Source organism: Scardinius erythrophthalmus (genome assembly GCF_964197995.2).
Source record: "Scardinius erythrophthalmus genome assembly, chromosome: 1".
NCBI lineage: Eukaryota > Metazoa > Chordata > Actinopteri > Cypriniformes > Leuciscidae > Scardinius > Scardinius erythrophthalmus.
The window spans coordinates 9,684,837-9,712,795 of record NC_138221.1 but is presented as its reverse complement, the minus strand read 5'-3'; the positions used below and the strand labels follow the sequence as shown (position 1 = coordinate 9,712,795).

General features: G+C 42.7%; 1 protein-coding gene across 5 annotated transcripts; it reads right to left on the bottom strand.

Annotated features, from left to right (window-relative positions):
* Positions 1 to 2: 2 nt before the first annotated feature.
* On the bottom strand, positions 3 to 27,959 carry LOC308687508 (uncharacterized protein). Of its 5 annotated transcripts, none has more exons than XM_081360096.1 (7): positions 27,842 to 27,959; positions 20,235 to 20,272; positions 15,794 to 15,864; positions 15,378 to 15,628; positions 11,178 to 12,681; positions 884 to 984; positions 243 to 610 (listed from the first exon to the last, which is right to left on the bottom strand). In XM_081360096.1, exons 4-6 carry the CDS (start codon positions 15,433 to 15,435, stop codon positions 915 to 917), a joined length of 1,632 nt encoding a protein of 543 aa, XP_081216222.1. In that variant the 5' UTR covers positions 15,436 to 15,628; positions 15,794 to 15,864; positions 20,235 to 20,272; positions 27,842 to 27,959; the 3' UTR covers positions 243 to 610; positions 884 to 914. The 5 variants fall into 5 exon arrangements, with proteins under 5 accessions (XP_081216221.1, XP_081216222.1, XP_081216220.1 ...); XM_081360094.1 differs by lacking the exon at positions 20,235 to 20,272 and adding an exon at positions 2,033 to 2,171 and having other exon boundaries at positions 27,842 to 27,949; XM_081360095.1 differs by lacking the exon at positions 20,235 to 20,272 and having other exon boundaries at positions 3 to 610; positions 27,842 to 27,949.

The window sequence follows — 27,959 nt, the reverse complement described above, 5'->3', positions numbered from 1 at the left end:
TTGGGAACATTATTTTATTGCTGCAAAAAAATAAAAAGAGCATTCCTAGAACATTATGATTTAGTTCCCAAAACAATAACCAAACAGGAACCAAATACCGTTGTTAGGGGAATGGTCTGTGTTTACTGGGAAGCCGCTGAAGCAAACGTAATACTTGGCTTTCAGAACTGAAAATTATTGAATTATTCCTGAAGCAAGAAGAATCAGCAGACAATACAATTGGACAAAAACAACAAGCTGTTGACAAAATTATAATGAGTTTAATACATCATAACTTGAAGTACAAAAAATAATCAAATTTAAAACTAATGAGACAGATCTCTGAAAAACAATGAATGAGTTCAAATTAATATCAGATTCATGTCTGTGTTGAAAGTGTTACGGCCTCTTCTTCAGCTCCTGAACATGAAAGTGTTTTCCAGTGTAATTTTTCTGGTGCTCTTCTTCTGAATGAGAAGGCAGAAGAGATTTCAGAACGAAGGCCTGAGTGAAACTCTTCCCGTATTGATCACATGTGTAAAATTTCTCTCCGTTGCGGATCCTCATGTGAATCTTCAGACTTGATTTACATTTACACACATTTTTCCTTTCTCGTTCGCATCCATCAGGTCTAAAAGAAACATTAAATCAAGTGAGATTTTAAATGAGAGACAAACGTGAAATGAAAAGTGAAGCTCAAAGTCAAGATCACTGATGAGTTCAATAGTCATTTTAATCTCATCAAATCTGGTGGACAACGGCTGTGCACGATTATGATCTATTTTAATGTCATGAAGATGATTTGTGTTATAAATCACTAGTTTGGTCATGAAACAATATAAGTCTGGTGAGCATCAGCATGTTCTTCATCATGAAGAATGAATGAGGAATCAAGAATAAACACCATTCTCTTTGTTCTTCAGTCTCTTGATGTTTCATTCTGCAGGTTCTGGATCACTGGCGCTCTCTCTGTCCTCTCCTTCCAGATGCTTTCTGGCAGTTCTGCTAAAAACACACAAGTTTCATTTCTTACAATCATGATGAGAGAGGAATAATCAATATTTCAGACTCTGAACTAAGTACTAAGGCTAATCACATGTTGAAAAATATAGTGACCGTGATCATGTAATTTAAGATTATCAGGTTGTCGAAGCCACAACAACACAACAAACAAAACTGACATAAATCATCTAGTGCTGAAACTATGATTTAAAACCTACATTTAACGTCTATGAAAACAGACACTGTAACTAATAAGTCATATAAACAGAGATGAGTTATAAAACATTATCAATAATTCTAATAACATGCCAGATGAGATGGACTTGGCAATTGCGATGATGCTTTCATTGTTTTGTTTACTTTTCTGACAATGTATATAAAAAATATTTATGTGTTTTATGGGCAGTAACGCGTTAGAAGTAACGCGTTACTGTAATCCGATTACTTTTTTCAAGTAATGAGTAAAGTAAGGGATTACAATTGCAAAAACAGTAATTAGATTACTGTTACTTCCCCGTAAGCAGGCTGCGTTACTGCGTTATACTGCGAGACTGTCTCGCGACGTGAGCCGTGACTCCTGAGTGACAATGACATGAGCGCCCGCGAAGTCAGTGGTAAACACTACGGCAAGCGATCGCGTTCAAAAGCCTTAAAACGAAACGCGTCAACACGCACCGTTTGTCCGTGTTCAGACGTCATGTTTATTCATGAACGATGTCGTAATGGTAAACTGTATGCACGTGTGTGATGCCCCAATTGTTGGTTCTTCACAATTGATGAATATAATATTATCGCTGTATGTGAAAATACATTGAGTGGATGGTGGTTCTGCCAGACCAGTGGAGGGCGCTATGTGAGTGCAGTGTGTTGCAACGGGTCTGCTGCGTTGCTCGTCATAATCCAGCAAGACCGGAGCTGATCACATGCACATTGTCGTCCTGTGTTTCTTCCACCATTCCACAGATTGCTGGGAACGTTTAACTGTCAGCTGATACAGAGATCCTGTACCCGTTACAGTTCTTGGGGGCTCATCCGGGATGGCGCCACCTACTGGAGGAGTGGAGCTTATCCAAAAGAATCCGAAGACCAAGACCAGCTTGCTGTGATTTCCTGAATGGAATCCCTGCTGTTGTTTGACTGTTGTTAACAGTGGTATGGAGGTCAGTACGATGACAAACGAGAGAAGAAGCCTGGTGAGAGAAATCAGGAAAGCACTCTGTGAACTGTCTGCTGATGAACTCTTCTTTATCGCTAAAAACATTGAACACATTGACGAGAGGGAAGAATCACAAGTAGAACTGGGGGATGAAGAGGGTTGTTTTGATTTTGTTAGTGGGTTTTTGTGTAGTAAAAGCCTGTTGAGAAGGGAAGATGAGGGGATGGCTGTATTACTTGATCTGAGAGACAAAATTACACAAATTACTCAGCCCCAGCACATAGCAGCACAAAAAGACACAACACATGGCACAAGTACAGCTCAAGCTCAGGTTTATTCTGATCACATAACACCTGACACAAACACAAATACTAGCCACACCCACACATACACATACACTGGGGACACTGAATACCAGCAGATGTTGAAGATGTACGAAGAGCTTGGCCGAAAGATTCAAGCTAAGAGTCCTTATGCTATACCCCCACAGCCCAGCTCTTTCCAACCCCCTTTTCAGACTTACCCTTCTCCGTCCAATACCGATGACCAAGTGTTCAGGAGAGAACTCGCATATAGCTCACGGAGAGAGTTTAAAGTCCATGGAGGTCAGATTGGTGACTCCACGTCTGAGATCAGCTTTAACAGCTTATGTCGACAAATTGATGAGGGCCTACAAGAACATTTTAGTGAGAGTGAAATTATTACAGGGGTCCTGAAAATCACTAAACCTGGTCATTTCAAGGAGATGTTAATGGAAAAAGAGGATTTGACAGTACAAGAGTTAAGATGACTTTTACAGTCTCACTTGGGTGATAAGAGTAGCACTGAGCTGTTTCAAACTTTGATGTGTGCACGCCAAGGAGAAAATGAGACCCCACAAAAATTTCTTTATCGCGTCATTGGCCTTAAACAAAATATTCAGTTTGCTTCGAAGCACAACACATCTGATATAAGGTATGATGCCAAGACCATTCAAGAAGTGTTTCTCCATACGGTTTGCCAGGGTCTGGGGCCCAAGTACAGTGAGATTCGTCGTGAGTTTAAACAACTTGTCGCTGCTGGAGACGTGACCGATGACATGCTTCTCAGACAGCTTGTAAAGGTTACAAGTGAGGAAGAGGAAAGACAGCGTCGACTGCAGTCTCTGCCACGACATAAAGTCACTCACGCTCGTAGTGCTCAGATTGAAGAAGCTCCAGAAATTAAGGCAGCAGCTGTTACTACTGAACATACTAATAAAGAGATTCGCAAACTAATAACCCAAGTGGAAGCGCTGACGGATGTTGTCAATTCACTGCAGCAGACCAAAATGACAGAACAGAAGTGTCAATGCACAGCTAAAGCACCTGAAAAGAGGAGAAGACTAGGTTGTCCCAACTGTATTAAGCAAGGGAAAGTAGAGACATGCAATCACTGTTTCTTGTGTGGCGAAGAGGGTCACAGGGCTGTTGGATGCCTGAGCAGACAAAACAGGTCAGCGCCTGGCACCAGGTCAAAGAACACACCACAGACTGCAGTCACCAAACCAGGGTCACCCTGCCGTAACTATACAGTCAATGTAGGTTCGTGGGATCACAGAAGCAGCACTGCAAGGAAACCATACACAAGGCAGCCTCAGAACTCAGAAGAAAAGATTGTTCAGTTTGTCTGGAAGAAGTGTCTTCTGGAAGGGGAAATTGGAGGCCATAAAATGAGCATGCTTCTTGACACTGGAGCACAGGTTAGCATTATCGATCAGAACTGGAGGGAAAAGTACCTACCAACATATGATGTTCGTCCCTTATCTGAAATAGTGGGACCCAGTGCTGGTTTGGAGGTATTCGCCATCAGTGGGGATGTAATTCCATTCAGTGGGTGGGTTGAAGCAACAGTAAGCTTACCTGGACATGACGGGACTCGTTACTCCATCCAAGTGCCCTTTCTGGTCAGTCAGCTGCAGTTGGAGAGGCCTCTTTTGGGGTTTAATGTGATCTCAGAGTTAATTACAGGGCCAAAAGATAGTGCAGATATTCTTACCACCTTGCATTCTCTTATGAGTAACTTTGGAAATACCCAAGATGACCCTGTTGAGGTGTCAGTTGGCTTCATCCGTGCAGACAAAGTATGTGCAGACACAGCTCGGGTGAGGGTAGGACCGCAAAGTTTCACTATTCGTTCTGGCCAGGTTGCTAATGTGAAATGTAGGGTGCCTTATAACTTCAACACTTCCGAACCTACAGTTCTGTTCGAACCAAGTAATGAGATCTCACCTGTAGGACTTCTTGACCTTGGAGAAGGACTGATTGAGATTCACAAAGGAGGGCAGTCATATATAAAAGTTCCAGTTGGAAACCATACTAAGCATGACGTGACCATTCCAAAAAGAGCTATACTTGGGGAAATAGCAACCATTAGCAAGATTGTCCAGACTGATCAAATTGAACCAAGCAGCTCACTGGAAATGGTGTCATCTCAGCCAGTGCAGCCGGATGACAGTGGCACACTGTGGCATCCTCCCGTAGATTTGAGTCATTTGAAGGCAAGCAGTCAAGCAGTTGTGAAACAACTACTTTATGAAGAGTCTGCTGTGTTTGCCCGTGATGAAAACGACATTGGGAACATCCCCAGTCTACAAATGACCCTGAGTGTGAAGGATGATATCCCTGTGCAAAAGGCCTACACATCTATACCCAAGCCACTCTTGAAGGAAGTAAAAGAGTATGTTCAGGACTTGCTTGCCAAGGGTTGGATCGTAAAATCCCGATCACCCTATGCTGCCCCAGTAGTGTGTGTCCGGAAAAAAGATGGTACATTACGATTGTGTATTGACTATCGCCAGCTTAACAAGAAAACCATACCTGATCGCCATCCTCTGCCACGAATCCAGGATCTCATGAACACCTTGGGTGGTTACCGTTGGTTCTCCATACTCGACCAGGGTAAGGCTTACCACCAGGGATTTATGGCTGAAGGGTCAAGGCACTTGACTGCATTTGTGACCCCTTGGGGCCTATTTGAATGGGTAAGGATACCCTTTGGTCTATCAAATGCCCCAGCCGCTTTTCAGCGGAGTATGGAAGAGATGTTAGATTCCATCCGCGATGAGTGTTGTCTGCCCTACCTGGATGATGTGCTGTGTTTTGCCAAATCCTTTGAAGAACATGTGGAGAAGTTGCGAGTTGTGTTCAGAGCTCTTCGGCAGCATGGTGTCAAGCTACGTCCAGCTAAGTGTGAGTTGTTTAAGCAAGAGGTCCGGTACCTGGGTCGTCTTGTGTCTTCATATGGAGTAAGAGTTGACCCAAAAGATCTGGAGGCTGTGAGGGTTCTCCGTGACAAAACACCTCAAAACGTTGGAGAAGTCCGCCGCCTTGTAGGCTTCCTGAGCTATTATAGAAGCTACATTCAAGATTTTGCTAGGTTGGCGAAACCCATTTATGAGCTGCTTCAAGCTAGCACATCAGAAACTCCATCACAAATAGGACGTAAGAAGGAAAGGAAGAGAAGTCCACAGATGCCATCTCGACATCCGGTTGTGTGGGAAGACAAGCACCAGCAGAGCTTGGACACACTCATTGACATGCTTACCAGCCCGCCTGTGCTCGCATACCCTGACTTTGACACCCCATTTATATTACACACAGATGCGTCTGAGCAAGGACTGGGGGCAGTACTTTACCAGAGGCAAGAAGGAAAATTACGGGTCATTGCATATGGCTCAAGAACATTGTCCCCTGCTGAGAAAAATTACAGGCTCCATTCAGGCAAGCTGGAGTTTCTTGCACTTAAGTGGGCGGTGTGCGAAAAGTTCTGCGATTACCTCTTCTATGCCCCGTATTTTACCATCTATACTGACAATAACCCTCTCACTTATGTGATGAGTTCTGCGAAGTTAAATGCAGCTGGTTATCGTTGGGTGGGGGAGCTCGCAGATTTTCGATTTGAGATCAAATACAGACCGGGCAAGAGCAACAACGATGCAGACTTGCTGTCACGTTGTCCCTTGGACATGGACCAATACATCAGTGAGTGCACAGAGAACCTGTCACAAAATGCTATCCAAGCAACTTGGGAGGGCAACAGGATGTCCATGAATAGAGATGTAGCCTGGGTGGCAGCTCTAAATTTGAAGGCGCCTGACGTGGTTACACTGCATAACCAGATTTCACCGACCATCAGTACTGATGAATTAAGTAGAGCCCAGCGGGAGGACATGGTGATTGGCCCAGTTTTCGAGCTGAAGGAAGCTGGTAAGATGGTGACCCCTCATGTTCGGTGCACTGCTGCTAGCGACACAAGGAAGCTGTTAAGAGAGTGGCAACGGTTGGTTCTAGAAAACAGCATCTTGTATAGGATAACTAAACAAAGACGACAACTGGTGTTGCCCGCAAAGTATCGTCAGATGGTTCTTCAGCAGCTTCATAACCATATGAGTCATGTTGGGTCAGAGAAGGTGTTACAGCTAACTCGGGAGAGATTCTACTGGCCTGGAATGAGGAGGAGTGTGGAAGAATATGTGACTCGCCAGTGTCCATGCGTAACGCAGAAACAGCCAGTAATGCATGTGCGTGCACCAATGGGAGGAATAGCATCAAGCGCACCCCTTGAGTTAGTATGTATTGATTACTTGCACCTCGAGGCCAGTCGCGGGGGTTATGAATACATCTTGATGGTGATTGACCACTTCACCAGATTTGCCCAGGCCTATCCTACCAAGAACAAATCTGGGAAGACCGCGGCTGAGAAAATATTCAATGACTTCATACCTCGTTTCGGATTCCCTGCAAAACTACATCATGATCAGGGGCGTGAGTTCGAAAATTCCCTCTTTCACAACCTACAGAAGCTCTGTGGAGTTGGTCGCTCCAGGACAACACCATACCACCCCCAAGGTAATCCTGTAGAGAGACTAAACAGAACTTTGCTCCAGATGCTGCGGACACTGACTGATAAGGACAAACAGAGTTGGAGGGAACATCTGCAGAAGGCGATCCATGCCTACAACTGCACCAAACATGAATCTACGGGGTACTCACCGTTTTACCTTATGTATGGTCGTCATCCCCGTCTCCCTATTGATTTATTGTTTGGGCTAGTGCAGGAAGATGGATTTACCACCCCACATGGGTATGCGGAACGCTGGGCAGATCGGATGGCTGAAGCCTATAGGATTGCAGCACAAAGCAGCAAACAGATGAGTCTTCGCAATAAGGAATATTATGATCAGAAAGCCAGCTGTGTCATCCTAAGACCTGGAGATCGTGTCCTGGTAAGGAATTTGAGCCAGAGAGGTGGCCCAGGAAAGCTGCGTTCTTATTGGGAGCCTAACATTCACGTTGTAAAGGAGCAATTAGGTGACAACTTTGTATACAAAGTGCATCCTGAAAATGATAAGAGCAAGATCAGAACACAGCATCAAAATCTCCTTCTGCTTGTGAATGACTTACCAACACCGGAGAGCCTGGACCCAAAGAGACAGGAAGTGCATCAAAAGGGGAGTGTTGAGACAAGGGGACAAAAGGACAGAAAGGTGACACAAAAAGAGGAAGTAGGAGAAGATGGAGAATCTAGCTCGGAAGAGGATGAAGGTTGCTGTTGGAGGAGCATTCCAGAAGACCCAAGATCTAGAAGAAAAGGATCAGAAAGTATACCGATTCAGCGAGGATTGAATGAACCCTACATCATGGAAGGAGATGATTCACCAAGGACTTACACAAGAGAGACTTTGGAACAAGTACCAACAGAACCAGAGTACATGTCTAGTGATACTTGCATACAAGCTGACTCTTACTTACCTGCTGAGAATCCAGAACCAGAACAATGTATGGAACCAGAATGTGGAGACACACAAGAGGAGCAGATGACTGAGGACCAAGAGGGAGGGTCACAGCAACAAGAATCATGTGGAGCAATTAGACGGTCACTCAGAGATAGAAAACCTGCCCAAAGAATGACTTACCCATATCTTGGACAACCCACATTCCAAACATTGACTACACTAAACACAGTAGCAGCAAACCCAATTCAGCCACTACCATTGGTACCCACAACTGCACACACATGGTTAGGCTATGCCAATGATCCATACAGAGCAGTGCCAATTACTTTTATGGTTCCAATTTATTAAAGTTATGCATAAAGACATTTAGTAAAAATTTAGAGGTTCACCTTCTGTGGTGGGGAGAGTGTGATGCCCCAATTGTTGGTTCTTCACAATTGATGAATATAATATTATCGCTGTATGTGAAAATACATTGAGTGGATGGTGGTTCTGCCAGACCAGTGGAGGGCGCTATGTGAGTGCAGTGTGTTGCAACGGGTCTGCTGCGTTGCTCGTCATAATCCAGCAAGACCGGAGCTGATCACACGCACATTGTTGTCCTGTGTTTCTTCCACCATTCCACAGATTGCTGGGAACGTTTAACTGTCAGCTGATACAGAGATCCTGTACCCGTTACACGTGCAAACATCAGACGTTATATTTGTTCATGAGGGATGCATTAGTACGTTGTAAGTGATGTCAGTCTTATGTCATGATTTGTCATGCAGTTGTTCGTTTAACGTTCTTTCTCAAGGTAGAAAAGTCAACAGCTCTTAGAATGAGTCTTTTATTTTAGCAAACTGCCAAAAAACATTTTCAGACTGTGTGCAGATGAACCAAGAAAAGCTTAAGATTGCATGGAGCTGATAAGCATGAATGGCAGAAGAAAAAGACTGCAATTAAAAAACAAAACCAGAGAAAATTATTTTAATGCAAGCAATAAAAAACTGCACACATCAGCTGTGGAATAAAAGAAAAGAAATGCATGATCAACTAGATTAAGGCAAACTCCTGTCTTAATTTAAACCCTGAGGGTCCACCACCCACAAAGGTTTCACAAAGGTATTCTTGCCACTGTAACTTGGCTTCCTAAAGACAGGTTTATGGGTAAATAAATGAATAATAATAAAAAATATATACCAGAGCTCAACATTTAAGCTTTTTCATTTGTTCTTCGGTCGGTCATTCACTTGTCTGAGTAAAAACATTTGTTAGAACAGGAAAAAAATTTGATTTTTTGTGTGTGTTGTAAATATAATTTATTCCGAATCAGTATTCTCATCAGTTCAGTCAGCTTTAACATATATAAATCGGCATATTTATGATATTTTAACCTTTATAAAGGGCATTTTTCCCTAATCGTTTGCTTCATCTTTCATTTAAAATTCTTAAATTTGATCAATAAATTAAAATAGAATAATAAGATGCTAAAGGGCTGTTACCAATCAAATAAAAACTGCATTAAATAATGTAATGAGATTATTTAATTATATTTTTTGAATATACAAATAAGAAATATTATTTGTGCATAGAAATAATATTTATAAACCGCCAGTAGGAGGCGGCAGGCGACCATCTTAATGAGTGAGCCATTGATGCAATGTGCATAAAGTTAAAATATTGAAACTAATAAAACATTTGATTCAATTTTAGATGATGGAATATGCAGAAAGAATAGAATTAAGCAGAAAGGTCTATTGCTTTATAGCGTATTCATTTTATGCATCATGTTTTTGAAAAGTAACTAGTAAAGTAACTAGTAAAGTAAATAATTACTTTTGAAAATAAGTAATCAGTAAAGTAACTGGATTACTTTCTTGGAGAAGTAATCAGTAATCAGTAACTAATTACTTTTTCCAAGTAACTTGACCAACACTTAAGAGTAAAGAGAATGAAATATTCGCTGGAATATATGTAAGTGTTAATGCCCTTCGAGGTGTCCATTGTCAGGTATTAATGGACGACGGCGAGGCGTGAACCGTCCGATTAAGTCCATTAATACCTGACAATGGACACCTCGAAGGGCATTAACCCGCTTATACCATGGTCACTTGCCAAATAACACATTTTTAAAACATTGGTGTATATTATAATTAGGTTTACAATCGAAATCTAAAGTTTTTACAAACAATAACTTGGTTTCGGAGATATTTATAGTCCGCTCAGCTCGTAGAACCCTTCAATTTTGTTTTGATTACTTTGACTGCCTGTTGCTATGGTTACTCACAGCTGATGTAGCCAGCGCATTTATTTATTAATTTCGAACGGTAAACAGTCAGTTTCACCAGAACTCCTTTACTAGGTGTCCTCTATCACTTTTTAACAGACACCCTGCAGCCAATCAGAATCGAGTATTCACCCAGACCATGGTGTATGTATATATATATATCCCAGCATATTCCATTCTCTTTACTCTTAAGTATAACTGTAGTTTTAAACCTTCGGTCTACTGTTTTCCTACACTTTTAGTTTTAGTTTTAGTTTCCTGAAACATTTAGTTTTACAAATGGTTTAACAATCAATGTTTAGTTTAACAATCTTTTAAGGATGAACAAATCATGGTTTTGGTCATCACATTAAAAATAACATTAAAACTGGATAATATTAAAAAAAAATTGAAGAGCTGGAAAAAGTGTGAATGGCTTGAAAGTCCTTGATTAGTGCTTGAATTTTACTCTCAAAAGGATGTACGAACCCTGAAATGATTAATGTAAAAACATTTGACTATTTCTGCCACAATACCATGGTTACACTGAGCATTACTACATTAAATCCACAGGGAATATTGGTGATTTGTGGACTTAGCCATATTACTTCAAACTTCATGAACTTGTTCGTCCATGGCACAATGTTTCTCCTGGTTTCCAAGTCAGTGCCCATGATTTACTCACTCTCAAGTCATCCGAAGTGTGTATGACATTCTTCTTTTAGACAAATACTATCGGAATTATATAAAAAAATGTCCTGGCTCTTCCAAGCTTTATAATGGATTATAATGAATTTCCATTTACTTGCAGTCTAGAGCCCTGTATAGTGCTTTATTTCTGCTTTTACATGAGCGCCACCTACTGTCAGAGAGCGAAAGTCAATAGATATGGTAAATGGTAAATTTGTGTCCAAAGTGTCCTGTGCTCACCACACACCGGCTATAGGTGGAGAGGAGAGATTTGGCTATAGGGTGATGTGTGTCTAACTTACACAGAAGAGACTTTGTTGCTCAGCACATGAAAATAAACTACTTACTGTGATCTCAGACTGAGGTGATGTGGTTTCTCCACTGCATGGATCTTCATGTGTCGCTTCAGGTGAGTTTGAAAAGAGAAACTCTTTCCACACTGATCACACGTATGCGGCTTCTCTCCAGTGTGGATCCTCTCATGTGTTTTCAGACTTCTTGACTGACTGAATCTCTTGTCACAGTGTGAACACCTGTAAGGTTTTTCTCCAGTGTGGATCCTCTCATGTGTTTTCAGATTTGCTGGCTGACTGAATCTCTTGTCACAGTGTGAACACTTGTAAGGTTTTTCTCCAGTGTGAATTCTCTGGTGCTTTTTTAAACTGTTCGCTGTAGTAAAAGTCTTCTCACACTCAAAGCACATGTACTCTCTCACACCAGTGTGAGCTTTCTCATGTCTATGTAAATATTGCCGCAGTGAAAAACTCTTTCCACACACAGAACATGAATGCGGCTTCTCCTTCGTATGAACTGTCAGGTGTTTCTTCAGCTCTGATGCACAGATAAATGTTTTGCCGCACTGATCACACGAGAACGGCTTCTCCCCGGTGTGGATCCTCATGTGAAGATTAAGGTGTGAAGATCGTCTGAAATCTTTCCCACATTTATCACAATTAAACGGTTTCTCTCCAGTGTGGATCATCATGTGTAGCTTCAGTGTACTTTTAACAGCAAAACTCTGTCCACACTGATCACACGTATGCGGTTTCTCTCCAGTGTGGTTCATCTCATGTGATTTCAGATGTGATGATCGACTGAATCTCTTGTCACAGTGTGAACACTTGTAAGGTTTTTCTCCAGTGTGAATTCTCTGGTGCAGTTTTAAACTGTTCGCTTCAGTAAAAGTCTTCTCACACTCAAAGCACATGTACTCTTTTACACCAGTGTGAGTTTTCTCATGTGCATGTAAAGTTTGACGCCGTGAAAAACTCTTTCCACACACAGAACATGAATGTGGCTTCTCCTTCGTATGAACTGTCAGGTGTGTCTTCAGCTCTGATGACCTAAGAAATGTTTTGCCGCATTGATCACATGAGAACGGCTTCTCTCCGGTGTGGATCATCATGTGTTCTTTAAGGTTTGAATATTGACTGAAATTTTTCCCACACTGATCACACTTAAACGGCTTCTCTCCAGTGTGGATCCTCATGTGTTCTTTAAGGTGTGAATATTGACTGAAATCTTTCCCACACTGATCACATGAGAATGGCTTCTCTCCAGTGTGGATTCTCATGTGAACATTAAGATGATATGTGTTTGAGAATCTCTTTCCACACTGATCACACGAGAACGGCTTCTCTCCTGTGTGAATTCTCATGTGGCGCTCAAGACCATATTTGCATGCGAAACTCTTTCCACACTGAGTGCAGGTGAAAGATTTCTTGGCTCTTCTTTTCTTTAAAAATGTCTTTTTAGTCTTTGAGCGACTCAGAGGTTTTTCTCCAGGTTTGAAATGATGTTCCTCCTCCACTTCACTCAGTTCTTCACTCTCCTCGCTCTCTTCCATCAGGTCTGACATGAAAGAAAAATGTATTAAATAAAATTCACTACATCAAAATAATACACTGAAAGAAATATAAATTGAAAGGGCATGAAAGTGAGCCCTAAATTAATAGTAGAAAGTAGACAACTGTTTTAAATATTATGATAATTTGATAAATTGATTATTTATCAGTTAACCCTCTGGGGTCTAAGGTGTTTTTGGGGTCCTTGAGATGTTTTGACATGCCCTGACATTTGTGCTTTTTTCAGTTGCTTATAAACATATTAATGGAAAAGGTGTAAATTCACTCTATTTAGCACAAACAGGGCTACCATAATATGTGAACAACTTGCAAGTACATGTTTGTATTTTTGAGAGAATAATGTTTATGCATGGTTTTTAAAAAAACAAAAAACTAATGTTTCTGAAATAAGGCCACACAACACATACTAAATATGTGTAAAGAAGACTTTTGACTAATGGATGTCGTTGCCTAGAATTTCTTTCTTCATTTCTTTCTTCAAAATGATGTGAAAATCATCCTGCCTAATCATTCACATAACACAATACATTGATTTAAATCTTGTAAAACACTTTTTGTTTGGAAAGGCCATATGCGGGTGGGCGTGATTCACACCTGCAGAGTCAATGGGGCCCGCATAATGAGGCTGCATACGTAATGAGCCTTTCATTCAGGTGTGTGACTGAGCCACAAGAATGCAAGGACAATATATAACTGGTTTGTTGTTTTTTCCACAAATTTTGCTTGCAAATTGTACAATATCCAAGGTAAACATTTCTAGTAATTGTGCAGTTAATTGTTCTCATACTGTATTTTCAGATTTGAAATATATTCTCTTCCCAAATGTGTCACAAATAAAGCATAATAAAATTATTTAAAGAGAAGGCTTATGATGACCTTTTAAGATTTTGTTTACATCTATCCTTATATATATATATATATATATATATATATATATATATATATATATATATATATATATATATATATATTCTTTTTTTTTTTAAAGGTTATACAATTACAACAACATTTAAAATTGTAACAATATTTCCAGTGTAATCTTTCTTTGTATTCACGATTCATATTTAAACAGTCTTTTTTCCAGCTGTAGTAGCTCCACAACAGCACGCATCTGTGCATTCATTCATTCATAGAAACGCAATTCATATTAAAACAGTATTTTTTCCAGCTGTAGTAGCTCCACAACAGCACGCATCTGTGCATTCATTCATTCATTCATAGAAACGCAATTCATATTAAAACAGTATTTTTGCCAGCTGTAGTAGCTCCAGTACAGCAGCGCGCATCTTTGCGTTCATTCATTCAGATTAGAACAAAGCAAACAGAACTGACCTATTCCTCAGCTGGATCCGTTTGCTCCTCGAAATGATACTTCCAGAACTTCTGAGGTAAATTTTTGCAGGATTATTATCAAGATAGTATTATTCCTCACAGCATCGTAAAGTACATAAGTCTGAAAGTGAACTCGCAGTGTGTGTTATCCAGCTGATGTGGGCGTTTCACAGGTTTGTTTGGATCGCCTCACATTTGCGTTTGAATAGCGCGCGCTCTCCGTGGGCGGAGCACATTAAAACTTAATTAGCTGAGATGAGAACGACTGACATCTCTCTCTTTGCATACATATTACATAAACTGTGAATATTTGGTTTTTTTTTATAAAAATTACTTCATTTAAAAGAAGAGAATTCAAGCTTCATGCCTGTGTGTCTGTATGCCTGTTTGACTGAGAATTCGCTGAGTTACAGTTCATTTTCAGACGCATTTCAGAATGAACTACACTGACGGAGAGTAGGCAGAACTTGCATCATGTTTATTTTTCTTTATTTGGCAAAAAGCACAACACTTTGTTTTTATTGTGAGTATACACAAACATAATACACATTTAACAGAATCGATTGATGTATGAAACTCCTATGGAAAATCAAATTCAACAGAGTATTCATGAGTTTCTTTTACACTGCTAAAAAAAAGCGAGCTGGTATCGCCGGCGATACCGCCGACCTCAGGGAGTTAAAATAGTATGTTGATAATCAATATAAAAATGTCTCAAACCTCCCTTTTTGAAAACCCAGAACATTCTGTACCATTTCATAGTTGAACTGTTTATCTAAAAGTGATGAAGTGCTTGAATGTTTCTAACATGAATGAATGTAGGGGTGGGCAATATCTCGATATTTAAAATATATCGAGATATTTTTTAAACACAATATGGATTTTGTCATATCGTATATATCGATATTTGTTTGTATTAAATTCTGATTTCGCCAATTTGTTTGTTTGCCTTCTCTGTGCTGTGCCCACCTCCGCCTCCTTTACGTGTTGTCTCATTCAACCAAATTCCCCAAATTTATTTGCCAAAATTAGTAATGATATTTATATGCAGGTTTATTAAAAATAGTGCAATATGTATTATTTATTACTTTATTTTACAGTTTAATTATTTTTTTTGTATACAGGGATTTTGTTTTGTTTAATGTCGCAGAAGCACTTTGTTCCATGAACTGCCAACCTATTTGCACTTCAATAAAAAAATACTTTGTGGTATTTGGCATATTTGTTTTTGCAATAGTTATTGGGGGTTTTTTTCCTGTAAAGATATCGAGATATATATCGTATATCGAGATATATTTTTTGCTTCATATCGCCCAGCCCTAAATGAATGAATGAAGAATAAACACCAACCTCTTTGTTCTTCAGGATCTTCAGTGTGTTTCATTCTGCAGGGTTCTGGATCACTCATGTTCTCACTGTCCTCTTTAATAAACTCAGTCTTTGCAGATTTCAGCTCTTCCTGATGCTCTGATGCTCGTCTTCACTTGTAGCTGATGGGAATTTACAGCATTTATTGGGGAATTGCTGTGGGAGGAGCATCACTGATGATGTGACCGCTGTGGGAGGAGCTTCACTGATGATGAATTGTAGTGTGAGTTGATCTGCCAAAATCAAAAATATATAAGTTACTGAGTTTGTTTTATGCTTATGGACTACAGAATATAATAATGTCAAATTTCCCAAATATAAATAATGGTAAGAAAAACAGTTGAAAGCATAAACAGTGTGGTGGCAAACAATTTTATATTACTGAATAAGAGACAAACATGTATCAAATGACCGCGAGAGGAGGGCATCCATCCTTCATTATTGTCCTGACTCCCCAAAGGTTATTTTTCTAGGATAAATGAAAATATGTCTCAGTTATAACGAACACATTGTTACATTATTTATCAAACATGCATAAGGGTTAATAACAGTTCACTGTTATATTCATGTAGCAGAGAATCATGGGACTTCACATGCAATCCCGTGCATTTTATTACCATCATGTTTTCTAAGTTTCTATGAATATATGAAAATGCAAACACATAGAACATTTCTACTACAACAGAAATAAACATAGGCTACAAAGAGATAGGCTTACAGGAGATCTGAAGACATCAGCATAATAAATGAGGTGAAAACAGGAACTATTGTCATGAAATAAAGAGTGTTTTCAGCAGATCTGTTAATATTGATGAGCCTCAGACTATCAACACTCATTCAACAAGCCATTCAGGATCATCAGCAGATCATCTCACTTTATTCTGAGTGTTTGCTGTTAGAAACACATTATTTGAGTCAGGATACATGACTAAAGCCTGTAAAACTGCACTATTGAAAGACATTACTCTTATTTCTCAAACTATGACATGGATAAAAACATCAGTAACACAAAACAATGGCACTCATCTTCCTCAACCACTACTGATTACAGCAGCATAATGTCCAAATTAATCTAAATATATAGTTTGATCTTATAATAATTACATTAATCACTACACAGTAAATTTGAAATCTGGAAATCAACACCAATGTACTTACCGTAAAACTTCAAATAATAGCCCAGGCTTTTATTTTCCCAAATCGCCGAACTGCACCGGCTTGTATTTGAGACATGCGTCTTTATGAGACAGGCCTTTAATTTAGTGTTGAGACTTCCCCCTGTGCTGCAATATACATTTAGTTTTACATTCATTTACAGAAATCAGCTGGTTGAATGAAAATTGCTGATGTTATCGGATTTTCAGTTGATATTCATAATTCATTCAGTTAACGGACGCTCTGAGGTAAAGCGTTCAGACTGCAGACTAAGAAATGATAGTATTTAAAGGGGGGGTGAAGTGCTAATTTTCACTCAATCTCCTGTTAATCTTGAGTATCTATAGAGTAGTATTGCATCCTTCATATCTCCAAAAAGTCTTTAGTTTTATTATTGTAGAAAAGGCCCCAAAGTTATGTTTGTGTTCATATTATTTAGTACAGTTGACCATATCGTGAGTTATGTTTTAAGTTTACTGCCGTTTATTCAGTGCTTGTAATGGGATAGCGGACGCGCGCGCTGGTTTGTGTATTGTATGTGACGTCACGCAGTTAGTATGCAGTATGAAAGATAGTCGGTCGGTTGTCAAAGTTAGTACGCAGTACGACAGAGATCGTCAGTTGGATTCTCATTGTGAGCGACATTTTCCTCAGAGTGTGCGTTAATGAGAAAAGTAAGTATTTTTGCTGTATTACTCGTGATATTGCATTTCTTTGTTAGCTGTTATTTCTGTTATTTGATATGGATGAGAGTTAGGAGTTTGAGGGTCGCTACGTGAGCGTTGTGTTAATTATATTCACGTTCGGACGTTACTTTCTAGCTTCGGTCCACCTGATTTATACTTTACTACTTATCAGTACTTTGTGGTGGAGTAAAATCTGAAGTAGGTTGTGTTAAATATTATTATCTGGACCATTATAGGCTATCTAGGCTATTGAGTAGCTTTATCATAGATGACAGAAAGTTTGTTATTGATGACTTAGTACATAGAAAATCTGAGAATCCCATGTAAGTGTTTGAATCTTTATCTGCCTACATTTTAGAGTTTAAGATATATAAATATAGTCATATTCTGACTATTGTTTATTTTATATTGTAATGTATATTAGTGCTTAAGGAGGAATTATGTGTATGCATATGTTGCCTTTATTCATTTGTATTTTATTTCTCTCTGTATAGAAACCACACTCAAATTACACACTCAAATTACACACTGTAAATTACTGAGACAAGAAAGAGGAAAGAATAAACAGAATAATAAGAACTATCTCTCAGCTCGTCATTTCATACTCGGGAATATTTGGCTTTAAGTGGTGTTCTGGCCGACACTCCTGAGTGAACCTGGTGATAAACCCAGAATTAGCACCTAGACTGAGCGTCTACCTATTATCTTCACTTCAATTATATTTATAAAAGAAAGATAGGCTGTACCGAGTCTTTCCGAAAAAAAAAATGCTCTGGAAAAACAAACTCCATCCACTGGTCCATTAACGCTGGGTTCTTTGGGAATCTGTGCAGGGTTGTCTTGCCCTGGCAACCAAAAACCCACTTCTTTGGTGACATTGACTTCCCTAAAGCCAAGCATAGCGCTTTGATGGGCGTACTGCTTTCGCTCTCTTGCTCTGGTCTACGGTTGCGCACACGGTTGTGCATGCGCCCGCGCTCTTCCAGGAGAAGTGCCCTTAGGACCCGTATAAGGAAATTCCGCTACATCTGACGTCACACATGCCCATACTAAAAAAAAACTGTCCGAAACTTGTGACAAACTGAAGGAGCATTTTTGTAACAGAAATACTCCTTCAAACGTACAATTTAATTTTTGAAACTTTGTCCACTTTTGTTTAGCATGGGAATCCAACTCTTTAACAGTGTAAAAAACTCAGTATGCATGAAATAGCATTTCACCCCCCCCCCCCCTTTAATTGTACAGTACAATCATAACAGTACAGACATGATCTTAAAGGGCACCTATTATGCCCCTTTTTACAAGATGTAATATTGGTCTTGGGTGTCCCCAGAATGTATTTGTGAAGTTTCAGCACAAAATTCCCCACAGTTAATTTATTATAACCATTTGAAAATGTCATTTTTGGGGCCTGTTTTAAAAAGACCTGTTTTTGGTCTATACCACCTTAAATGTAAATGAGCTGCATATCCCCGCCCTGCTGCTGGACCTAGATGATGAAGAGACTCCGGCACAGAATAAACACGAATGAGAATAGACTAAACGTCTCGGAATGGTTGTTTGATACATTTATGTACTTACAAAGTTTTAATCGCGTCCCCTTTGCAATTATGGATGTGCAACACACACACACAAAAACTTTCGCGCATTTTTTTAAACTAACTTACAAACACGCTTATGTGGCAAATATGAGAAGATGGCTAACGTTACAGAACCAGAAAACAAATGCTGTAGGGAGATAGACGTTTATGAGAGGTATTCATTTTACATTTGTTATTGCTGTAAAAAATAATGTACATGACATAAAACAGTCTGACGTTGTTTGGTGAGACATCCTATGACGACGACAATAAATAGCTTTAGACGCATTTGTTGTTGAACTGGCTGACATCGATTGAAATGACTATTTGCTCAAAAATAATAAAATACACTTACTTCTTCTGGAGGTGACGTTGGATCGCGAACAGTATGAGCAAAAACCATACACATGCACACTTGAGGATTAACTTTGACCCTCGTTCACTAAACAGTCAGTCAGAACATGATTCTCGTATTAAGGAAGTTTAAGTGGTGCCTTTTCTTCATAAATAAAATCCATCCGCTGCGTTTTCAGTGGCTCTGATGTCAGTGAAGACTAGTATGTCCATTCTTACATCCCACAACGGAAGACCTACACTTCTTAGGAGACATTACCGGCTGTCGTTGAAACAATGGAGGATGCAGATCACCGAGGGCGGGGTCTATGCCAAAACCAGATGTCAATCAAATCACGTCGGTGGGGCTTAGCTCATTTCTACGTCACAATGAGGAAAATCTAGAACAGGGTGTTCTGAGACAGTGCTTATGATTTATTGAGATAGTAAAAAAACTACTGGGTGGATTTTTATCATTCTAGGGTGGTTTTGCTCACACACTGCCAACACACATTTATGTTCAAACACCATGTAAAAGTGAATTTTGCATAATAGGTGCCCTTTAATTCCATAATATCCTTAAACATAACAATATTGCTGGCCATAAACTGACAAAATGCACGTCCGGTGTGCAATACCTCGAGTTGTCATAGACGCGACGCGACGCTAGCTCTCTCTGCCTGCCTTGCTTGCGCTAACAGCTCCCGCCCAGATGCGCAGGGTTCTCTTGCGTGCACAATCTGCTCCATAGAACCGGCTTAAACAGACGATCTGACGGGTTTTAGAAGATTAAAAACAACCCGAAACTAAAAAACAGACCAGGCCTCTATTTGAGACCGGCCTTTATTTATCCAAACCTGTAGCCACACCAGGAGTGTAAAAGAGACAGGCGTCTATTTGGGACTCGGCTATTATTTGAAGTTTTACAGTAATTTCAACACTTCAAAAGTGTAAATATGGGAACAACCCTCAAAGTGTTAGTTCAACACTTTCAAGAGTGTTGCCTCTCGCAACACCGTCCGACACAGAGTTACAACATGAACACTAAGAGAGTGAAATATGAACACCTATTCTGCATTACCTACTTTAAAGAACTGTAAAATACACTGACACATCATGTAATCTGAAAAAAAAAAAATCACTTTGAAATAAACACATCACTTTATATTACTCTTTAAAAACGTACTCGGTTACTAACGTAACCTCGGTTCTCTCTAGAAGAGGGAACGAGTACTGCATTTTTGTAAAAACGCTACGGGAAAAGTCTCTTTTCACGAAACACTGAAGCAAAAAATTATCCTTAATTTTCATATATTGTAAAGCGCGTTGCAGCAGTACACAGCTATGGCGAGACGGCTTGCTCGCTCATTGGCTGCTCTGCGGCAACTGCATAAGCCTATCGAGCGAGGCCTGAAGTGACGTCAGGCCAATGAGGGCGCTTCGCGCCCGCCTCGCCATTTCCAGCCGAGATGGGCGTGGCTAACCTCTATAAAAGGAGCTCGAAAAGGCTGATTCACTTGATTTTGATCGCCGAAGCGAACCAGAGTGAACCGTACGCACGGCAGAGAACGCAGTACTCGTTCCCTCTTCTAGAGAGAACCGAGGTTACGTTAGTAACCGAGTACGTTCTCTTACGAGAGTCCTCTCGTACTGCGTTTTTGTAAAAACGCTACGGGAACCCTTTGTAAGATGCCGTGCGTGCTGGGATAGAAACACCGATCACTGGAAGCTAATCCAGGAGTACAGTGCACAATCACCAGATAGACTCACATAGAGTCAGGGAATAAGGGCCATGTATATGGCCATGTACGCAGACGCGAATATGATATCACATTGACAGGGTAGGAAGCCTGAACTAATGTGGGAAATGTGGGTCTTACACAGTTCTGCCCAAAGATAGTCGGTAGCGAACTGAATCGACTACACCGATAAAAGCTTAGCCTGCAAGGCGGGAACCTCTAGGTTATAAAACCTGATAAATGTAGACGGTATGGCCCAGCCTGACGCCGTACATATATCCTGTAGGGAAATCCCGCTAGACCAAGCCCACGAGGAGGCAACGCCTCTCGTGGAGTGCGCTCTAACTCCCAACGGGCACTGGGTGCCCTTGACAGTATAAGCCAGCGCTATGTGTAATGGAAATTTTACATTTAGATGTGTTTTTTTACTTTCAGATGTGTGCAACTTGTGTTAACGTTGAACATTTATTTTTACTCATAAGCATTTAAAGAAATATAATCATATGAGCTAAAGTACATTATTAAAGATATGTAACCAAGTTTTAGAAATGTATAAGTTAAGATAAGCTTGCAGGAACAAAATGTTTCTGGGTTAGAAGACTAAGTAGCAAAGAGACTATGAGTACTCAAGCTCAAGTGACCTATTGTATACTTTTAAGTGTGAAAAGTATGTGTGCAACTTTGATGAAAATAGAGATAGGCAAAAGGTGTGAATGAGAGCAGCAGCTAAAAACAGGAAACTTTTGCAGACATGGTATTGCTTTGTCTAGATAGAATTTATGTTAGAAGAGATCTCGAAAAAAGACATGTTGCCTTTTAAGGTAAACCAAGGCGATTTTTTGAGACAGACCAGGATGTGTTAAGGGTATATAAGCTGGGCAAAAAGGAGAAGTCAGCGCCCTTCCATATCAGACTCTGACTGATGTGTGAACTGCCTTTCTTGCAAGAAATAAAGATCTTTATAACTTTTGAAATCTCCAGCTGTCTTCCAATTATTATTTAAAGTGGAGAAAGAATTTCCACGACATATGGCGTCAACTATCCATCTGGATAGACTCTGTTTCGAAACAGCCATTCCCTTGGAACGTCCGCTGAATGAGACAAAGAGCTGCTCTGTCTGTCTAAAGACAGCAGAGCGGGACACATAAGCTCTTAAAGCCCTAACAGGGCAAAGAAAACTCGAGTCCCCTTCCTCACTTGATCCCGGTAGGGCAGACAGGGAAATAACCTGAGCCCGAAACGGCGTGTTGAGGGATTTTGGCACATAGCCATGCTTAGGTTTGAGTATGACTTTAGAGTCATTAGGGCCAAACTCTAAGCACGCTGGGCTCACGGAGAGCGCGTGCAGATCGCCTATGCGCTTCACTGTAATGAGAGCCATCAAAAACACTGTTTTGAAAGACAGATGTTTGAGGCTAATAGACTGGATAGGCTCGAAAGGGGCACCTTTCATGGCCGCCAACACCGTAGAAAGGTCCCACATAGGGACTGAAGGAGGTCTGGGAGGATTCAGCCTCCTGGCTCCCCTGAGGAAGCGGATGACTAAATCGTTCCTTCCTAGTGACTGACCCAGCGTTGATCCAGAGAACGCTGAAATAGCCGCCACATAAACTTTGAGCGTGGAAGGGGATCTGCCCTTATCCAACAGCTCCTGTAGGAAGGAGAGAACCTCCGATATCTCGCAATCGAGGGGTGATAAGCTCCGAGCTGTACACCAGCTGGAGAAAACCGACCACTTTGAGGCATAAAGCCGCCGAGTCGACGGTGCTCTAGCCTGAGTGATGGTTTTCATCACTCCCTCTGCGAGACCAACGGATACCCGTTGAGCGCCCACACGTGAAGGGACCACAGCTCCGGGTGTGGGTGCCAAATCGAGCCCCCGGCCTGTGAGAGGAGATCCCTCCTCAATGGCACTGGCCATGGAGCGATGTCTGCTAACTGCATCAGGACTGGGAACCATGCTTGGTTCTTCCAGAACGGTGCTACAAGCAGCACCGGGCATTTTGTTTCCCTGACCCGCTCTAACACCTGTGACAGGAGGGAGACGGTGGGAAAAGCGTATAGCGGGCAGCGTGGCCACCTCCGCGATAGCGCGCTGTCGCTCTTGGAAAAGAACGCGGGGCAATGAGCGTTTTCGTGGGACGCGAATAGGTCCACCTCCGCTCTGCCGAATCTCTCCCACAACAGCCGGACTGTTTGCGGGTGTAGAGACCATTCGCCCTGGGGATCGTTGTTCCTGGACAGTCTGTCTGGGCCCACATTCTGGAGCCCAGGTACGTGCACTGCTCTCAGCGAGCGTAAGTTGTGCTGAGCCCATATTAGGAGGCGTTTCGCCAACCTGTACAGGGATGTGGATTTCAGACCACCCTGGCGATTTATATAGGACACTATGGCCGTGTTGTCCGAATGAACCACGACGTGTTGGTCCTTGGTATGGGGACAAAAACGCGTCAGCGCGTTGTGCACTGCCAGCATTTCTAGGCAGTTGATGTGCTGGAGCTTCTCTCGTTCCGACCACAGGCCGAAGAACGGTCTGCCCTCGAGCAGCGCTCCCCATCCCGAGATGGATGCGTCTGTCGACACCATCCTCACTCTCGAGGAAGTCCCCAGGCTTACACCTGATCTGTACCAGTCGTCCGCCAGCCAAGGTATCAGGGCTGTCACACAGCTGTGATTGACCTTGAGGCGTAATCGACCGGACACCCACGCTCCGCGCGGAACTCGCGCTTTCAACCAGAACTGCAGCGGGCGCATGCGGAGCAAGCCCAGCTGGAGAACTGGTGATGCTGAGGCCATGAGACCTAGCATCCTTTGAAACTTCCTGAGCGGGGTGGGCGCGCCGCAGCGGAATGATCTCGCCAGACTATGACAGCGCGGCTGTCGCCACAGCGCGTGCTGCACATTCAGCACGCGCTGTGGCGACAGCCGCGCTGTCATAGATTGTGAGTCCAGAACGATACCCAGAAACGAAATCGTTTGACTGGGGTTCAGTGAACTCTTTGTCCAGTTGACCGTGATACCAAGATTCTCGAGGTGATCGAGTAAAATGGTTCTGTGCTTCACGAGCTGTGATCGTGATTGAGCTAGGATCAGCCAGTCGTCCAAATAGTTCAGCACTCGCATGCCTCTGAGTCTGAGAGGAGCGAGCGCTGCGTCCATGCAATTCGTAAATGTACGAGGTGCCAGGGACAAGTCGAAGGGCAGGACTGTATACTGGTATGCCTGACCCTCGAAGGCAAATCTCAAGTATTGCCTGTGATGTGACGCTATCTGTATTTGAAAATACGCGTCCTTCAGATCTATCGACATGAACCAATCTTCTCGGCGAACATGCGCGAGAATTTTCCTGGTCGTGAGCATTTTGAAACTGCGTTTCACTAATACTCTGTTCAGCTGTCTTAGATCCAGTATGGGTCTGATACCGCCGTCCTTTTTGGGGACTAGAAAGTATCTGCTGTATAGCCCCCCTTCGCTTTGAGCTCGGGGTACACGCTCTATCGCCCCTTTGCTTATCAGTTTTGATATTTCGGCGCGAAGTAGGTGTGCTACTTCCAACGACACCGTAGTTTCGACGCACGCTGTGAAGCGGGGAGGTCGTCGACAAAACTGTAGCGAGAAGCCTCTCTTTATAATGCCTAGCACCCAGTCCGAAACCCCTGGAAGCGCTGCCCACGCTTCTGCATGGTTGGCTAAGGGTCGGATGCAGAGCGCGCTCTGTTCGCCGTGCGACAGAGGCGCTTTGGGGCTCAAAAACATAGGCGTTATGCCTGTGGCATTCGAGGCGGGGCGCGCGCTTAATACAGCAGGCGGAACGCTCGTCCTTGACCTTACAACAGTGCTTAACTGAGTGAGGGAGGATCGAGAAAGTCTCGTGGGACTCATGTGTGCGAGTAAATGCGGGCTGGGAGCGGGCACATTTACTGCCTTGGGAGCGCTGTCTGCCTGAGCAGAGCGCGCGCTCACAGGTCTCGTTTTTACAGAGAGCCTGTGGTCTGTTAGACATAGTGTTCGTGGGCACTGGGAAGTGGGCACTTTGACTATGTTGGAAGCGCAATCGACCTGAGTCGATTTTATGTGCGCGAGCCCTAAGTGTAGGGCTGTGCTTGTGTGTAGGGATGGGCACTGAGGAGTGGGCATCGACACTACATTTATAGCACCATCGGCCGTGGCCGGGACAGCAGAAAAAACACTCTCCTCGAGATATATCTGGGTAGCCGTGAAAACGGCTTTTGTGTGCAGGCAAGCGGGCAACTGTGCGGGCTTGCACCTTGCAGAAAACGCTGGAACAGCCGCAAATCTTGGGACTGAAACAGCGGTGCGCTTGGGTGAGAGGCCGGCCGCAACGGGACTCACACACCTGCGCTTTCCCAGGAGTGCTAGGACTTCTTCGGGGCTTCCGGCTTCAACACAATCCTCGACCGTGCCCGCGCGTAGTGGGGCGCCGGGAGCTTGATCGAGGGCGGGGCCTCGAGCTGCGCTGTGGCTGCTGTGAAGAGGCGGCCGGAGGCGGGGGCTGTGGCTGAGAGCTCCGTGGGGTCCGTTTATCACGGCTCGCTGCAGAACCGGAGCGCTTCGGTAGGAAGTGCTTGAAGGCTTGAGACGCTTTCTGGGCTTCGGTAAATCTCTCCACGAACTCGGAGAGAGAAGAACCAAAGAGGCCAGCGGAAGACAGCGGGGCGTCGAGAAACGCGTTGCGCTCGGAATCGGCCATCTCCGTGAGCGTCAGCCATAAGTGCCTCTCAGCGACAGTGGCGGAAGCCATACAACGTCCCATGGCTTGTGCGGCAGCCTTGGTGGCTCGGAGCGTGAGATCAGAAGCACTCCTTAAATCCGTGATGCAGATAGCGTCAGGTCCCATCTCGTCCAACTTACGGAGGAGATCACCCTGGAATATCTGCAACGTAGCCATGGTGTGTAGCGCTGACGCGGCCTGCCCAGCGGCGGAGAAAATTTGCGCGAGCAGCGTCGACGTCATGCGGCAGGCTCTTGAAGGCAACACCGGTTTAGTCCGCCGTCCAGCAGAGGGTGGGCAAAGGTGGGTCGCTATCGCCTGTTCCACCGGCGGAAGCGAGAGGTAGCCTCGGTCTTTAGCATTATCCAGCGAGGAAAATGCAGGCGACACAGATGAGCGCGTTCGCGCAGAGTAGGGCGTGTTCCAGGCCTTCGCAACTTCTTCATGTAACTCAGGAGGAAAGGGAGCGGGCTTTGATTCCGGAGAAGTGCGCTCACCAGGGAGGAAGCTACCATCCAGCCGGGTACGACAGGGGAGCTCCGGTGCAGACTGCGGGCGCTAAGCATCAAAAAGAGATTCGAGAGAGGCCGGTGAAGCTAGCGGGCGAACCGGCGAGCTTGGTCGGGCTGGAGCGGGTTCCGGGACCCGCTGCGAACGACGCTTTTTACGGCGAGGCATCGCGGCGGTGAATGCAGGCTTCGAGAAGGATGCCAGGCGTGTCCTCAGAGCCACCATTGGCAAAAGCTCGCAGTGAGGGCAACCGCCGTCAGTGAGTGCGAGCGCTGCATGGTCCTCACCCAGACAGGAGACACAGATAACGTGGTTGTCTCCCTCGGCGAGTGGGGCTCGGCACGAGCCGCAGGAAGGCATCTTTAAAAAGACGCAGCTCTTTTAGGGGGTGAGTGTACAAGCGAACACCCACACACACACACAAAACAGAGCAAATGCAATAAAGGACATGGGCGTCGGAAAGCGCAGCAGGTACGGCTGTTGAAGGCGGCGTTGGCCAGCGGCTTCGAGGGCTCGTCCCGCTGAAGTTGCTTGCTTCAAACGACGCTTGCTTCCGTGATCCAGCGATGCGTGCGCTTCGCTGAAGAGATTAAAATCGAGTGAATCAGCCTTTTCGAGCTCCTTTTAAAGAGGTTAGCCACGCCCGTCTCGGCGGGAAATGTCATTGGCCTGACGTCACTTCAGGCCTCGCTCGATAGGCTTATGCAGTTGCCGCAGAGCAGCCAATGAGCGAGCAAGCCGTCTCGCCATAGCTGTGTACTGCTGCAACGCGCTTTACAATATATGAAAATTAAGGATAATTTTTTGCTTCAGTGTTTCGTGAAAAGAGACTTTTCCCGTAGAGTTTTTACAAAAACGCAGTACGAGAGGACTCTCGTAAGAGAACTTTATTTCAAAACAATCCAGAAATTTTCATTGCAGGCTAACCTTAGTCTGGGATCATAAAAGTGGTTTTCTCAATTACAATAACATTTTATATGCACAGAAACTGAAAATGATCAGATAAAGATCACCACAAAGCACTATTGTTCCAAGAGTAAACCACTATTCATATTTATTAGTATTGATTTAATGTTTCACGTGGCTCATCATAGGCTCAATGTAAAACATTTAGCAGTATCTTTTCCTTTAATAAAGCATTTCTATGCATTTAAAATTAGTTTAATATTATATATTAAAATTGCAGCTTAATAACATTTAGATTTTTAAACCATTTTAATCAAACACTGGTGAAACAACCACTTATGTCTGTAATGGTGACTTGATAGCTAGGACTGTAACTGTAGCTAGTTGAGTATAGGTGACCACTGGTGCATCGGTAAGAGTGCAATCGAATACTCTAATGCTCTTCAATGGATTTATTGACAGCAGCAGATGATTATCTGTCTTCCTGAGTGTACAGTAGCTATGATGCAGCTGACATGATGCATTAAGTAAAGCTAATAAATGCTAATTAGTACAACTTTCCCTTCAAGTAACTTTAGCTGCTTATCAAATAACCAAATAATATACCAGATAGCACACATTAGCTAATAACTACAATGTCAGATGAGTACACACATAAACACACTAGTAGTGTAACACTATACTAGGTATTAGCATAATGCTAGCGAACTTTATGCTAACATACTGCATTTCAACTGAGTATCACTCATAAAAAACCTAAGGCACCAAAATACAGATATGTAAACATTAAGACCAGGGTACTCACATGTCTCTGAACGCACACATGCACATAACGACACAGACGACAACTATGCACTTCAGAAATATCTACGATGTGCTGCCCGTGGTCACTCACTCACTACTAACTCAAAACGAAACCTATC

Bases quoted from the DNA above. Each gene is read 5' to 3' on its own strand.
- LOC308687508 (XM_081360094.1), bottom strand. From the start codon at position 15,435: ATGAGTGATCCAGAACCCTGCAGAATGAAACACACTGAAGATCCTGAA. The intron at 12,682-15,377 runs GTTGGTGTTTAT...CTTTCATGTCAG, and splicing joins AGATCCTGAAGAACAAAGAG to ACCTGATGGAAGAGAGCGAG. The intron at 985-2,032 runs GTAGGTGGCGCC...GTGTGTTTTTAG, and splicing joins GGATAAGCTCCACTCCTCCA to CAGAACTGCCAGAAAGCATC.